Here is a 16075-nt window from a genome sequence, read left to right on the forward strand (position 1 = left end):
CTTTCCTTTCTTCCTATTTTTCTTTCTCTTTCTTTTTTCCTCTTTATTTCTTTCTCTCCCTTCCTCTTCCTTTCTTGCTCTTTCCTTCTTGCCCTTCCTCCCTTTCTTTCTTGACTCACACACACACACACACACGTTTTCTGGGAAGAACTTATTGGGCAAACTCCAGAACAGCGAGCGGCAGGATAATGAAGAAAGCAGCAGCGCTGGAACATCCATCCGCCCTCCCTTTCGAAGCACATGGGCTGAGGGGGGGCGGTGGGCAGGGGCAGGTAGAAAGCAAATGGAAAGGTTTTCCACTTGCATTCTCTGCTCCATTAGGGATGGGGCTGAGAAAGGTGGGTGGGGGTGCCCGAAAGGGAGGCCAGGAATCCTGGGGCTGCTTCCCATAGCTGCGCTGTGGCTGCCGCTGTCCCCTCTCCCTCTGGACTGGCCCAAATAAGACGACTCACCTTGGCCTCCTCCCACCTGGAAAGGCCCCACGCAGTGGGGAGGGAGACCTGGAAAGGCCCTGGGGGGTGGGCGAGGGCCTAGCACGATGCAGGCTTACCTGTGAGCAGGGCAGGTAGATCAGGCTGCTAAGTTGGGGTGCATGCACCATGTGGGATAGTCAGGTTAGGCAAGCCACGAAGGGCCCAGCGTGCCACATAGGAAGGGAAGAGTGACTAGGTGGAGCAAGCAGCGGGCGGGTGAGCTGCGTGAGTGAGTGAGCATCAGGTGGGTGGGGCAACTGAGCAACCAGGGACCAGGGAACTGGTTCAGGGGCGTTGCCAGCCAGAAGTCGCTACCAGTTCCACGACCCACGTCAAATTCTTGTTACCAGGTTGCCAGAAACATTGCGAACTGGCTGAATACCACCTCTGGTAAATATTCTATATGGAGAACTGGATGGAGAATGACTTGAGGTGAGACAGAAATGGCAGGCTAATAAGTTTATTTCTAACAATGGTTGCCAACGAGGCAGCTAACAACAAAGCCTGTCCAGCTAATGGCAATGTCCAGACTCCCATCTGACAGTTCTTTACATACTCAGCTGTCAGATGGCTAACCAATCAGGATGCAGTGTAGCACCCTCTAGAAAGGACCGGAGTGAAAGTGTCGGACACAGCACTACTTTACACCTAGCATGGCACATGTGTATTTGTCGAGGTAAGCTGGTCAGCACCTGATCCGCCTTGATCGTCTTCATTCAGACTTGGCGGTTGGAGCTTGAGGACAATTTTCCATAGTTCCTGAGTTTCTTGGATATTGTGCCACAGCTTCAGCCAACAACGATTCTGCCAGACGTTGGTCTAGAACTGCTGGTTAGTTTGCCTCTCGGTCGATGTTTCAGTGCTGGTGGGTGTGTTCACAGCAGTGGGTTGATTTGGCATCGAATTTTCAGGCTTCCCTGCCTGGGCCCATTCTAAAGGTTTAGCATTTCCCCGCCCCCTTAACTGATCAGTATGACACCTCCATAATTTCTGCTACTGATTTTTCTGGGGCATAATCTGGGTGTAGTCAGTTGAGGGTAGGAAGAGTCTCGTAACAGGAATGTAGGAATAGAGTCTCGTAACAGCCACAATTTGTCCTGATAACCACAGGGGATTTCCTGCATAATTTCTGGCATATACGTAGCAGTGGTGGGATTCAAATTTTTTTTACTACCAGTTCTGTGGGTGTGGCTTGGTGGGCATGGCAGTGGAAGGATACTGTAAAATCTCCAGTCAGAGGTGGTATTTGCCGGTTCTCTGAACTACTCAAAATTTCTGCTACTGGTTCTCCGAACTGGTCAGAACCTGCTGAATACCACCTCTGATACATAGGCCCCTGGGTTAAATAACTGTATTTTCCCAGTTGAACCTAGGGATTTTTCTGGGGCATAATCTGGGTGTAGTCAGTTGAGGGTAGTCCTCAACTGTTGGCCCATTAAAAGTTTGGCTGGGTTGCAATTAGTCAAGGGGCATGGTGTTGCAAGCTGTACTAATAGGTATTTTGTCACTTTCGTTTGCCAGTCCCAGGAGGCCATTTTTCCCAAAGCCTCCTTAACGGAGTGTACAATCTGTTCCACTTGCCCATTGCTCGAGGGGTGAAAAGGGGTGATTAATGCATGATGGATACCCTGTCCTGCCAGGAATACCCCGATTGGTCCTGAAATAAACTGCACCCCATTATCAAATACCACTAGCTATGGGAGTCCATGGGTCGTGAATAATTTTTGGAAAAACCTAATCACAGCCTCAGATGTGGTAGACGACATAAGAATGACTTCCAGCCACCACTATTAGGAAAGTTTTCCCCTTGAATGGACCAGCAAAATCTACATGTAATTTAGACCAATCTACATGTAATCTAGACAAAGGTACACAGGAGGTTTCCCATTGCTGAATAGGTGCCCTGGGTGATGCTGCCTTTGCCTCTTGGCAAGGCTTGCATTTGTTTACTCAATTAGCAATGTCCAGATCCAAATTGAGCCACCAAATGTAACTGCAGCCTAGGGCTTTCATCCTAACTATCTCTGGGTGACCATCGTGTAATGTACTTAAGACCGAATGCTGTAGTGGTGATGGGACAACTACTCTGTTGCCCCATAGCAGACAGTCTTGCTGGGCTGACAGCTCATGCTGTCTCACTTTAAAGGGGTGAAACTGTACTAACTGACCCCTGCATCCACCCCCTGGTCACCCAGTCCATATCTGAGCTATTATATGGTATTTTGCTGAGTGTTTAGCGATATCTGTGGCCATTATTGGGGCATGGAGGTCATCTATTAGGTTGCAGGAGCAGGGTGTTCGATGATAGCAGGGAGTGGGCAGTGACTCAGGGCATCTACGTGCAACAGGTGTTTTCTGGGCTGATGACACAGGGTGTAGGAATAGGCTGCAAGAAAAACAGTCCATCAAGACATTCATGGTGAAAGAAACTTGAGGTATTTGCCAGTCACCTGCAAGTAGTCCCAATACTGGTTTATGGTCAGTAATGAGTTGGAAATGACGTCCATAGATGTACTAGTGGAAATGCTTAATGCCAATTATGGTGGCCAAAGCTTCCTTATCGGCTGTAGTTCCGCTTTGTAGAGGATAAAGTTCTCAAAAAATAGAAAATTGGGGCTTCGGATCCATTCAGCAGTTGATGACTTAACACTGCCCCGACCCCATAAGGAGAGGCATCACAGGCTAACACCAACGGAAGAGTTTCACTATATTGAACAAGCACGCTGTCAGACGTCAGCATGCTTTTGACAGCTTTAAACATGCTTGCTTCCTTCTTACCATATGACCATGGTGTATTGTTGTCTAAAAGACAATGCAGAGGCTCTGCTACTGATGCCTTATGGGGGAGGAAAAATACTGTAAAAGTTTAAAAGCCCCAGAAAAGCTTGCAATTCTGTCTTATGGGCAGGGGTAGGTGCCTTCTGTATTGCTTGCACTTTAGTGGCAGTTGGATATAGCCCACCGGCGTTATTAAACAGCCTTGGAACTCCATCTGTGGTACACCAATTTTCACTTGTCTTTACTTAATTTAAGTCCTACTTCTTGGAATCTGTGCAGTACCATTCGCAAGCGACATAGGAGGTCAGGGGGGTTGCTGCTGAGACAAGGACATCATCAAAATAAGGGACGATGCCCTGGATGCCCTGGAGCAGCTGCTCCATCAGACTTTGAAAAATGCCAGATGCCACGCTGACTCCAAACTGGAGACGGCAACTCTTAAAAGTACCCTGTGTGTCGCTATTGTCTCGGCCTCAACAGTGGCATTGTCAACAGGGAGCTGCTGATATGCCTGGCCAGATCTAATTTGGTGCTGAACCACCGGAACAGGATATGCGCTCTGCTGCAGAGCTCGATTAAGGATTAACATTTCGGCAGTGCAGGCTTCATCTAGCATGGTTTGAAGTGTTAGATCAGTCTTTGCCAGGAAGTGGCACTGTAGTTGGAGGTCTCAGACTCTGCAGACCGCTCAATCCAGAAGGACATCATCTAGGTCTCTAAAATCACAATAGAATGCTACCGATCTCAGGGCTGCCTTAAATTGATTAATATTCTCGCCTTTCTCCTGGTTCCTGTGGTGGAAGGCATGATGGCGGGCAATTTGAAATGGCATTGGCACATAGTGGCTTTTTAGTTTAGCCAGTAGTGCTTCCCAGAGTACCAAGTGCACTTTCTGTGGTGTGAGGAGAGCCCGAGGTGGTCTCAAACATTTCAGACCCACAAAAACTTTAAAAAATAGGCCTTTTTCTGATTGCTAGAGAGTCTAACATAATCATTGGCCTCAAGGAAACACTCAAAATGTGCAATGTAAGAGTCACACGTTTCTGCGGCTGAGTTAAAAACCGCAAAAGTGGTTAGCACAGCCATTCCTGTCAGAATCATGACAATTGGCAAGCGCATCTGTGGAAATTTGCTTACAACCTCCTGTCATCAGAGCTCAACTCAAGTATTTAGTGAACGGCTCTTAGAGTGCCTTCAGCTCAAGGTATTTAGTAATGCCTCCCGAAACGCTCATTCAGTCGCCTCAATCAAATAATCCCACCTTTGTCACCAGTATTCTATATGGAGAACTGGGGGGAGAATGACTTGAGGCAAGACAGAAACAGTAGGCTAACAATGTATTTCTAACAATGGTTGCCAACCAGAGGTGGGATGCTACCGGTTCAGCCCAGTTCTATAGAATTGGTAGCTCTGAAGTGTAGCTGACACCAAACTGGTTCACTGCGACGACCTTCTGGTCGTCTGTTTGGCCCACCCGCCTGCCTGGGCTCTTGGCTGTCCTTTCTTTCCTGCTTTTTCAACTTGTTTTGCATAGCACAGCTGAGGTTGAAAAAGCAGGAAAGAAGAGCATTTTCAAATGATGTGCACCCATGCGCAGCGCTTGTCAGCAGGGGTGGAATTCTACCGGTTCACACCAGTTCAATAGAACTGGTTGTTATGGTTCCCAGTAGTTCGGAGAACCGGTAAATCGCCCCTCTCTGCCCGTTTCTCCGCTTCCTGCCCAGTCCAGTCCCTATCGCATATGCGCAACATTGTGAGCATGCATGACATGCCTGCAGCCTGCTATTGCCCACCCGCCAGGCCAGCCATTGCTGCCTGCCTTTTGCTGTGGCAGAGCGGAAAGCTTGCAAGTCCCCCTCCTTTCAGGAAACAGCTCCTGGGCAGCAGAGGAGCAGCCCGATTGAATCCTGTTTCTCTCTGCTGCCCAGGAGCTGTTTCCTGAAGGGAGGGGGACTTGCAAGCTTTTTGCTCTGCCAGGAGAGGCTCTTCCAGAGCAGGTGTGAGAAGCAGCCTGGAGCTGACACAAGCCTCTTCATTGTTCCTTCCAACTGATTTAGGCTAACCCTAACCCCAACTGAGTAGCCCAGATCTGCCTGCTCAAGCCTGCGAGTTGTGCTAGCCCCTCCCCCACTGTCCCTGGGCCTCCTCAAGCCTCCCTCAGTTATCTCTGGGGCTCTCCAGGTCTCCCCCAGCCACCTTCGGGGCTCCCTGTGCCTTGCCCAGCCATCTACAGAGCTCCCTGGGCCTCACCCAGCCTACCTACATGCCCCCTCATCCCTGGGCTTGGCTGGCTGACTTTCCCACCGGTGCGGCCCCATCCCGCTGGTGGCACTGGCTGGGGCCTACCTACCTGCCCCCCCATCCCCAGGCTTAGTTGGCCGGCTAAGCCACCACATGGTGCTCTCCCAGCTCTCCCTACCACGTGGAGGCTGTGGCAGAGCGAGCTGTGGCGGCAGTGCTCTGATCATAGGGCGGCAGACCCGGCTGCTTCCCGTAAGCAGGTCCATCACCACAGCGCCTCAGCTGCCTCTGCCCACTTCTCCTGGGGGCAAAACGCAAGGAAGCAGGCAGAGGCGCTGTGGTGATGGTGCTGTTTATGGGAGGTAGCCAGGGTTGCCACCGCCAGTGCACGTGGAAGTACTTTGGGAGGGCCAGGGAAATTTATTTATTTATTTTATTTATTTATTTGATTTGTCCATCGCTTACAAGATAATAGGTGTAAGTATAAACATTTTTATAAATACATGAAATGAATACATATAAGAAAAATAAAAAGAATCTATAGGACAGGGAAGGTAGGTACGTTGGTGCACTTATGCACTCCCCCTAAGCGCTTATGCACGCAGAGAAACTTTGGCTTGGGAAGCAAGCATGGGGAAGGGCTCCAGTGCCATGATCTCCCACTCGCTTCCCTTGCAGGCCAGGCCTGATTGGGAAGCAAACAGGAGATTGCGGCAATGACTGGAGCCTTTCCCATGCTTGCTTGCTTCTGCCACCTCTGCTACCAGCGGAGGTGTTTTGGGAGGGCTGGGGGGGTGCTCAAGATCCCACTGCAGCCATTGCCATCACATGCAGAGGTGCTTTGCCTTTGGGAGGACCAGGGTGGGGGGATGCTCAAGGCCCTGCTGCAGCTGCCGCCACACGAGGAGGTGCTTTGCCTTAGGGAGGACTGGGGTGCGGTGTGTGTGCTCAAGGCCCCACTGCAGCCGCCATCATCAATGCACACGAAGGTGCTTTGGGAGGGGTGGGGCGGGGGGTGCTCAAGGCCTAGCTGCACCCACATGCCAACCCCTCCTTTCTTCCTTTTCCTGCCACCCACTGCTGACTGGAGCTCACCAGATCATTCAGTTTGTCCCAGACCAGGTATGTGTGTGTGTGTGTGTGTGTGTGTGTGTGTGTGCGCGTGTGAGAGAGAGAGAGAGAGGGTGGGGTGGGGTGGGGTGGGGTGGGGTGAGAAAAGAAAGAGGGAGAGGGAAAAAGAGAGATAGAGAAAGAAAGAGCAAGAAAGAAAGAGAAAGGGAGAGAAAGAAAGAGAGAAAGAAAGAGGAACGGAGAGAGAGAAAGCAAGCAAGCAAGCAAGAAAGAGCAAGAAAGAAAAAGGGAGAGAAAGAAAGAAAGAGGAAGGGAGAGAAATAGAAAGGAAGAAAGAAAGAAAGAAAGAAAGAAAGAAAGAAAGAAAGAAAGAAAGAAAGAAAGAAAGAAAGAAAGAAAGAAAGAAAGAAAGAAAGAAAAAAAATAGGAAGGAAAGGGCGGGATAAAACTGGTATTATTTTTAATTGTTTCATTATTTATCGTATATTAATATTTTATACTGTACCTACATCTAGAGTGATTTTACTGCCTTTCTTTTGCCCAGGTATTTTTCAGGGTTTACAATACATGCATTCAATGTCTATAGTATAGAGCATAAATGTGTGTTTAACAGAGCTGAAAGGGACTTTGGAGGTCTTCTAGTCCAACCTCCCGCTCAAGCACGAAACTGAGGATGCCAAACTCTGAGTAGAGGTCCTGGGAAAGGTGTCAGAATATCAGAATAACACTTAGAAAGGACCTTGGGGGGAACCCTATATACCATTTCAGAGAAATGTCTGTCCAGTCTTTTCTTAAAAACCTCCAGTGTCGGAGCACCCAGAACTTCTGGTGGCAAGCAGTTCCACTGGTTCTTACTGTCAAGAAGTTTCTCCTTAGTCTTAGCTTGCTTCTCTCTTTGTTCAGTTTCTATCCATTGCTTCTTGTTTGCCTTCTGGTGCTTTGGAAAATACATTGCCCCCCCCCCACCCCCCCATCTTTCTGGCAGCTCTTTAAAACCCTGTTGCCTATCACACTCTTGGGCAAAGCATGTGAGCCATTTTCTCTTTTTAGTTGTCCATGAAAGTACATGTATAGTACGTAGATAATAAAGACAAAAAAGGGTGAACAACATTTTTACAGAACTATAGATAAGTTGAGGCTGGGTGTGACAAGGAATGGCAGGGAGGGGAGGAGCCAGGCGTGTCACCCCTTGACGTGAGTGACATTGAGTTGGTCACACCCACATAGTCACATGACCATCAAGCCATGCCCAGCCAGTCTTGTGACCAAGCCACACCCAGCCAGTCACATGACCACCAAGCCACACCCACAAATTAAGCCACGCCCACAGACCCAGTTGTTAAGAAATTTGAATCCCACCCCTGCTCTTCAGCTGTCCGGGGGCACAGCTGATGATTTTTTGCTAACGTTGCACACGTACATGCAGCGTGTGCAAAACATACTCCCACCGAACCAGTACTAACATCAGTGGAATCCCACCCGTTGCCAACAAGGCAGCTAACAACAATGCCTGTCCAGCTAAAGGCAACAACTGGACTCCCATCTGACAGCTCTTTATATACTCAGCTGTCAGATGGCTAACCAATCAGGACGCAGCATAGCGCCCTCTAGAAACGTGGACTGGAGTGAGAGTGCCGGACATAGCAGTAAACCTCTATGAAGATCAAGGATCTTGTCAATGAATGCAACTAATTCTGATTGGACAATAGGTAACTCTCTCAATATTGTGAATTCCAACTTCTTTTGTCTAGCCAGCAAAACCAAACTGTCAAAGACAATGTTGCAACTTATGGTTTGAAAAATAATCTCCTTACACACATTGTTTCTCCTCTTATGTTTTTAATAATTTTCAAAGCTTGGTTTATATCTACAAAGTCACAATTTTTGGGAACCTGTTGTGCCATACCACTCTTCTTAATCATTAAGCCAAGTAAGTTGCTGCTGTTCTTAATCAACAACAGAAACATACACTCTTATCCCATATTTCCTAATTCTACTACAGGGTTTCATGTGACAAATTTTGAATTGTTGACATTTTTGTGTGCCTCAAGTTCCATGAGCAGAAGAGGCAATTTTACTTCCAAATATGTCCATCTTCCTCAATTTTTAGATTCAGTGTATTCAGATTCTACATAATTCAGATTAAATTCTTTGCAAAGCTTTTGCTCCCCCAATTTGTTTCTCTACACATTGTTTTCCCAATTTGTTTCTCTACAAATGAGAACTATGAGAATCAGTGTTACCTGGGTGGAACTAAATCCTCCATAAGTATTCCGTTGTTTATTGAGGTTGACTACCAACTGAGAGGCATAGTTGATATCGTCTGTGGATACTTCCATCATAGAAAGGTGAGCCAACAGCACATAGGCCATTGTTTCAATATTTGGAACATCTTCTGCAAACATCAAAATAAAGACTGCAATTAAATAAAAAAGCCCACTACTGAAGACTTAAGTCCTACAATATTCTTCCAAACTATTTTTTGAAGCAGAAACCATTGGTTCCCCCTCCGTCACTGTTTTTTTTTTTGTTGTTTGATTATTGTTTGGAGGAGGGTAGTCATAAGATTATACAGCAGCATTCAAGAATGTAATTTTATTGTGTTTTAATAGTCTTTTTAGTAAATCTGACATGGATCTCCCTTGGTAGCTTATTCCTCATCGCATATCTTGTGAAAACACGATATATCTCATCTACTCCGTCCATCATCTTTTCCTCTGTTATCTCCAAAGCTCCAGCCAGAATTTCTATCATTACAGCCGCCAAATCTTGTCCTTTTTCTTCCTCTATATTTTGAAATCTGAGATAGAATTCTGACCTATCCATCTCCCACTTCAACATCCCAGTTATATCTTGTTGCACCGTTGTTAATTTGCTAACAATATTTCCAATTGTCTCGTCTCTTTGTTTGTCTTTCTCCTCAATTTTTTGGAGTCTCTCCTCCTGTTTCGCCATCATTTGTTGAAAATATTACAAGTCGCAAGAGATAAGGTGTTGAAATGCAAAGGTAAAGAGATTATGGTTTTAAAACAAGTGCCCAGAAGAGTGAGAGAGATGAGAAGAGAATATCGATTTTTGACCAAAAAGTTATTGGAAAAAGACGTGAATTATAGATGGTTGATCCCAGAAGGATTAATGTTTATATGGCAAGAACAGAGACACAGAATCGACTCAATTGAGAAAGCAGAAATATTCTACAATAAATTTTTTGGAAGAAGAGAAATAGAGACAGAAAAAGAGACCATTTCAACTGAGCCTCAAGAAGACCAGATGAGAACGGGGAAAGAAGAAGGTGCGGTAGGTGGACAAATGGAGACCAAAGAACAACGTGAAGTAAGATCTACAAGAACTGTTAGACCTAAATATAAAACATAACCATGGAGGAAAAAAAATTGATTTCTATGAATATAAATGGATTGAACTCAGCTATTAAAAGAAGAAAAATCTTTCATAAATTAGAGAAAGTTAAAATTTGATATAATTTGCCTACAAGAAGTACATATTAAAAAACAACATCAACGATTATTGGTAAGACCAAAACTGGGGAAAATTTTTACTTCCTTGACTAACTGTAAGAAAAGAGGAGTGGTCCTGTACATTAAAGAAACTATTGCAGCAAAATTGATTTATACTGATGAAGATGGAAGAGTATTAATGGTTGAAATAGTGGATAACAATATAAAAACACTACTTGTTGCAATTTATGCTCCGAACGATAAACAAGAAGAATTTTATAAAAAGTTACATATGAAATCAATTGGACTGGACCATGTCAATATAATTATGATGGGAGATTTTAATGGAATTGTAGATAATAAATTGGACTATACAGCGACAGCATTAAAACAAAATAGAAAGACTCTCCTAAATCCTTTTTAAAATGGTAGATGAATTAAATTTAAAAGATATATGGAGAGAAAGAAATGGTAAAACCCAGCAATATACTTTTTATTCAAATAGACATTTATCATGGTCCAGAATAGATATGATTTGGACTTCATCAGAACTAATATCTAACATTCAAGAAATAAATATAGAAACGGGTATATGGGCAGACTATAATCCTATGACAATTAAATGGAAAGGACAAAGAAGAAGATCTAAATGGACATTAAACAACGCTATCTTAAAGGAAAAAGACTTTACACAATGGATGGGCAAAGAATTGGCTTTCTTTTTCAGTGAAAATAAAAAAGAAGATACTTCAATGCAGAATGTTTGGGATACAATGAAGGCATATGCGAGAGGATTAATAATGAATTATACAAAAAAAAAAGAATATTAGGAAGAGGCAAACTATTAAAGCTTTAGAAGATGATTATAAAAAACTGGAAAAAGAATTGCAGAATATGCCACAGAAAAAAGATATTAAATTCAAAATGGATATAATTAAACATAAGATGGGTCAGGCAGAGAAAGAAGAATTGGCACAAAAAATTAGAAGTGCTAAACAGAACTATTTTGAAGATGCAAATAAACCAGGTAGATGGCTAGCATACAAATTGAGAAAGGAGAAAGAATCTAGGAAAATAGTACAGTTAATAGATGATCAAGGCCAAATGTGTTATGGTAATAAGGAGAAAAAGACAATTATCCAAGACTTTTATGGACAATTATATAAGCAGGAGGATTTTGATGAGGAAAGAATTAAGCTTTATCTACAAAATGCTAACCTACCTAAGATATCTGAAGAGACTGAAAAAATGTTAGAAAGTACCATAACAATGATGGAACTAACGGAAGCATTTAATAGGCAGAATAATGGAAAAGCACCAGGCCCAGATGGGCTCCCGGCAGAATTTTATAAAACATTACAAGAATCGTTGAGCACTCCACTGTTAGAAGTTATGAATGAAGCCATGTTAAATAAGAAAATACCCAAAACATGGTCAGAAGCTTATATCACACTTATTCCAAAAGAAGGGGCTATAAGAACTATAGACCTATTTCTTTACTGAATGCAGATTACAAAATCTTTGCTTCCATCCTGGCAGAAAGGCTCAAAAGATACCTAAATAACTTTATTCATCCTGACCAGAATGGATTCCTGCCAAGGAGACAAATTAGGGATAATATGAGGGTAATTCTGGACACTTTGGAATATTACGAGGCACATCCTGAAAAACAAATGGCTTTGATATTTTTAGATGCCCAAAAGGCATTTGATAATGTGAATTGGAGAGTCATGTTTTTGTTATTGGAACAGATGGGCTTTGCTAGAAAATTTATTCAAGCAATAGAAGCCATATATGACAAACAAACGGCAAGAGTGATGATAGAGGGAGATTTTACAGATTCTATTAATATAAGAAAAGGCACAAGACATGGTTGCCCATTATCACCTTTGTTATTTGTATTGACTTTGGAAGTGCTGAATAGAAACATTAGAGAGGATCCAAATATAAAAGGAATGAAAATTAAGAAGGAGGAATTTAAATTGCAAGCCTTTGCGGATGATTTGGTTTTTATTTTGGAAGATCCTCTAGGAACAGCTTTAAAGCTACTGGAAAAGATAGAGATTTATGGTGAGATGGCCAGCTTGAAAATAAACAAAGATAAAACAAAGATCTTGACAAAGAATATGTTATTAAAACAAAGAGATGAACTGGCAGATTTATTGAAAATTCAAGTTACAAATAAGGTTAAATATTTGGGGATATATTTGATGTCAAGATGTACTACATTGAAAGAGAATAACTATATTAAACTTAAACAACAGATAGCATCTGATTTGAAGAAATGGGACAATCTACAATTGTCATTGATAGGGAGAATTTCAACAATCAAGATGAATATTTTACCCAGAATTTTATATTTGTTCCAAACCATACCAATCAGGCTTGGTAAAGATTACTTTGAAGAATTAAATAAAATTGTGTTGAAGTTTATATGGCAAGGTAAGAAAGCCAGAATAAAATTAAAACTTCTACAAGATGCTAGAATTAGAGGAGGTTTTGGCCTTCCGAATTGGGAGTTGTACTACCAAGCTGCAAATTTAATGTGGGTTAAAGATTGGATAACATTAAGAAAGACTAGATTGTTAACACTAGAAGGGCATGATTTATTACTGGGATGGCATGCTTTTCTGTGGTATAAGGGAACTAAATCGCAGGGCTATTTTAGAAGGCATTATATAAGGGAGTCTTTATGGTTGAATTGGGAGAAAATTAAGAGAAAATGTTATTTGAAAATCCCAGTCTGGTTATCAACTACTGAAGCCTTTTCTTATCCTATAATATATGAGAAGGAACAGTTAGATATGGGGAAATATTGGATGAAAAGAGTGAACTTAAAACAATGCAAAAACTAGAAGAACAAGGCATAAAGATGAATTGGTTTTCATATGCGCAAATACATTCAAGGTATCTTATAGATTCTAAAGCGGAGGGATTTTATGATAAATTGACTGATTTAGACAGGATCTTGACAGGTACTGATGAAAAAGTGATTAAAAAATTATACAGTTATTTGTTAGAAATTTTATTAGAGGAGGAACAAGTTAAAGAAACGATGATTGTTTGGGGGAAGAATTTTGGATATGGGATTGATTTGGAGAAATGGGAAAAATTGTGGTCTCAAAATTATAAAATGACAATGTCAACAGCTTATAAAGAAAACTTATATAAGATGTTTTACAGGTGGCATTTTCCCCCGACAAGAATTGCAAGAATGTTTAAGAACAAATCTGAAAAGTGCTGGAAATGTCATCAGATACCTGGCTCATACTACCATATGTGGTGGACTTGTGAGGACGCTAGAAAATATTGGACTAAAATTCGCATATGGTTGGAAAAAATGACAAAGACACATATAGACTTGAAACCAGAGATTTTTTTATTGGGAATCTTACCTGATATATATAATAAAAATTTGAAGTATTTGATTGTAAATATATTAACAGCAACTAGGATTGTATTTGCTAAAAACTGGAAGAGTGAGAAAACTCCATCAGAGGAAGAAATTATTAAGAAAATATTGGATTGTGCTGAAATGAGTAAATTGACATTTGAAATCAGAGAACAAGAAGATAAACAATTTTATGAAGTTTGGGATCTTTTTTATCAATGGTTAGATAATAAAACATAATAATAGAATATTCAGATTTAGCATAAAAAATTTTTTTTCTTGATATTATCTTTATAAAACATTATCAAGATAGATTTGGTATGATCTTATGATTTATTGCAAAATAAACTAAGTAAACTATAGTTATCTCATTAAAATATGAATTAACAAAATTATAGATAAATGATTTTTTTTTAGTGATGATATTAGGTTATACAATTATTGATTGATAATATGAGCTATTATGTAATATAATTATATTAGTGACTAGGAAATGGATGCACAAAAAAAAGTGGTAAACCAATCAATGCACTGTATGTAAATTCATGAAGGATGATATTTTTATGTTTTTTGTGGTATGTTTATGTTGTCTTGTTGTTAAAATAAAAAAAAATTATAAAAAAAAAGAATGTAATTTTATTCAGACATATTATTTGCATGTACACATACATTTGTTGTTCACTTCCAGAGACAGTGAACAAAATCAGGCAGAGGAAAGTACTGGAATCAAACCTCCAACAGACATGTATTATCAAATAATAATTCATGTTTATCGTATATTTCTATTAGCAACATGGAAATTACTGACAGATCTCAGAAGAAAGCAGTTTATCTACTTATGGATAAACCAGGTTCACAGAATGCATCAAGATTCACAGAAAAGAATTTTCACGAGCAAAGCATGGGAAAGACTACATAGCTCCACCTACCTGTTTTGAAAACTTCCTCTTCTAATTCTTTGATGAGCTGTTGCCGGATCTCTGTGTCCCCAGCCAATGTGAAGACGTAAGCCAGCAAAGCTTTGGAGTAGGTATTGTTTATAGAGTTCAGGTTTCTCTTCAGGCAGAGTAAGGCATCATCTACCAGGCTCCTCTACAATTCCAAAATAACCAGTAAGGTTTCAAGCAGGATAATATCTATATGGATATTCTATTCTCTGTGATCGACACAGAGCTAAATGATTGGGCAGAAAACCTCTCAGTCAGCATTTGGATTCTTCTTATCCCATCCCTGAGGTTGGCTGGTCTTCTGTACCACATACCCCCCCAAAGTTCATAAATGGATTACTTCCAACCCCTATTTCTTACATTCACTGTCTTTGGAATCACAAACGGATTCTCTACCTGAAAAATCTAGAGTAGTTGCTTCTGGAAGCATCTATTCTATACCCGTGCATTTATTCTTGCCCAAGTGTAAAACCAAACTTTTCTCATTACTGAATTGCATTTTGTTGGATAGGCCAGATCTGTTAATGTTCTTCTGGACCTTGAGGCTATCTACTTGGCTATTCCCCTCAGGTTGATGTTATCTGCAAATCTGATGAGTTCCCATTCCATCCCCTCATCTGAATCATTTATGAAGATGCTGAAGAATACTGGGCATAAGACAGAATCTTGGGATACTATACTGTTTGCTTCCCTCCATATAGGATTACACATTGAGAGCAATTGAAGATCGCATTCAATGTCTCAGAGATCTGCACAAAAATTAAAGCCCCCAAAGACTTACATTTTTCTCTAGGTGCAGCTCCAGCAAAGAAGCAGTGACATAGGCTGTCAGCGAGAGTTCATCATCCACACCACCCTGCAGACATAGAGCAGAAGCCAGCAAGTGAAGTCACAAGGGCCCTTTTCCTGACACCTTGATTCATCTGATTCACCTTGATTCACAGAGGTATCTCCTACGCCAGCAGTTGCCAACCAGTGGGCCATGGCCCACTGGTGGTCCACGAGAAAATTTTGGTGGGCCACAGAGAAATGTCACCCCCAGAGCACCCCCCAAAGCAATTAATCCAGGCTGCGCAGGAACACAAGGCTGCGCCGCCCACATGGCCCATGGGAACCCTCACCACCCACTCACTCCTTGCCTGGCAAATTTGCCTGCTAATTTGCTATTTTTCTTTTTTTTCCCCGGCCATCAGCTGTTCTGCTGTGCTGGGTGATTTAGATTAGCTGGAAATCTAATTTAGGTTTAGAAAGCAGGAAATCGTTGGATTTCTTGCTTTCTAGCTAATCGTTAGATCTTTGGCTTTGCTTTTAAGCAGAGCTGAACCTTCCTTTGGACTGAAACTTTTATTATTCAATGCAGATTCACTGCAAGCAAATTTTATGTGACAGACTCAAGTAGCTGATGGCAGATACATAGATCTCTGAATGATTCTGTGAGCAACTCAATCTGCCTGCTGGCTTCACCTGACTTTGAGTAAAAGTTGCTCTTTTTTATAAAAAAATCAATATTTATATAAATATATATAATATTTAAGTACAAGCCATGCCCAGCCAGTCTCATGACCACCAAGCCACACACACAAGTTAGGCCACGCTCACAGAACCGGTTGCTATGAAATTTGAATCCCACTCCTGCCTCTGTGCGTGTGTGTGTGAGAGAGAGAGAGAGGGAGAGAGGGAGGGAAGTGAGATCAGATTTCTCTCTCTCTCTCCCACCAA

The 16075-nt window shown here is 42.1% G+C and overlaps 1 protein-coding gene across 3 annotated transcripts in view; it reads right to left on the bottom strand.

Moving 5' to 3' along the window:
* Positions 1-16075, bottom strand: part of LOC113444494 (alpha-2-macroglobulin-like protein 1) — a 117017-nt gene that overhangs the window by 23825 nt on the left and 77117 nt on the right. For all 3 annotated transcript variants that reach the window (XM_087926062.1, XM_026713280.2, XM_087926064.1), the window contains exons 28-30: positions 15138-15212; positions 14339-14501; positions 8807-8958 (exon numbers count right to left, since the gene is read on the bottom strand). In XM_087926062.1, coding sequence (XP_087782188.1) covers positions 8807-8958; positions 14339-14501; positions 15138-15212 — 390 coding nt within the window. The remainder of the gene's footprint in view (positions 1-8806; positions 8959-14338; positions 14502-15137; positions 15213-16075) is intronic.

Source organism: Pseudonaja textilis, chromosome 2 (genome assembly GCF_049901715.1).
Source record: "Pseudonaja textilis isolate UNSWEBS1 chromosome 2, rPseTex1.2, whole genome shotgun sequence".
In the NCBI taxonomy this organism is placed as follows: domain Eukaryota; kingdom Metazoa; phylum Chordata; class Lepidosauria; order Squamata; family Elapidae; genus Pseudonaja; species Pseudonaja textilis.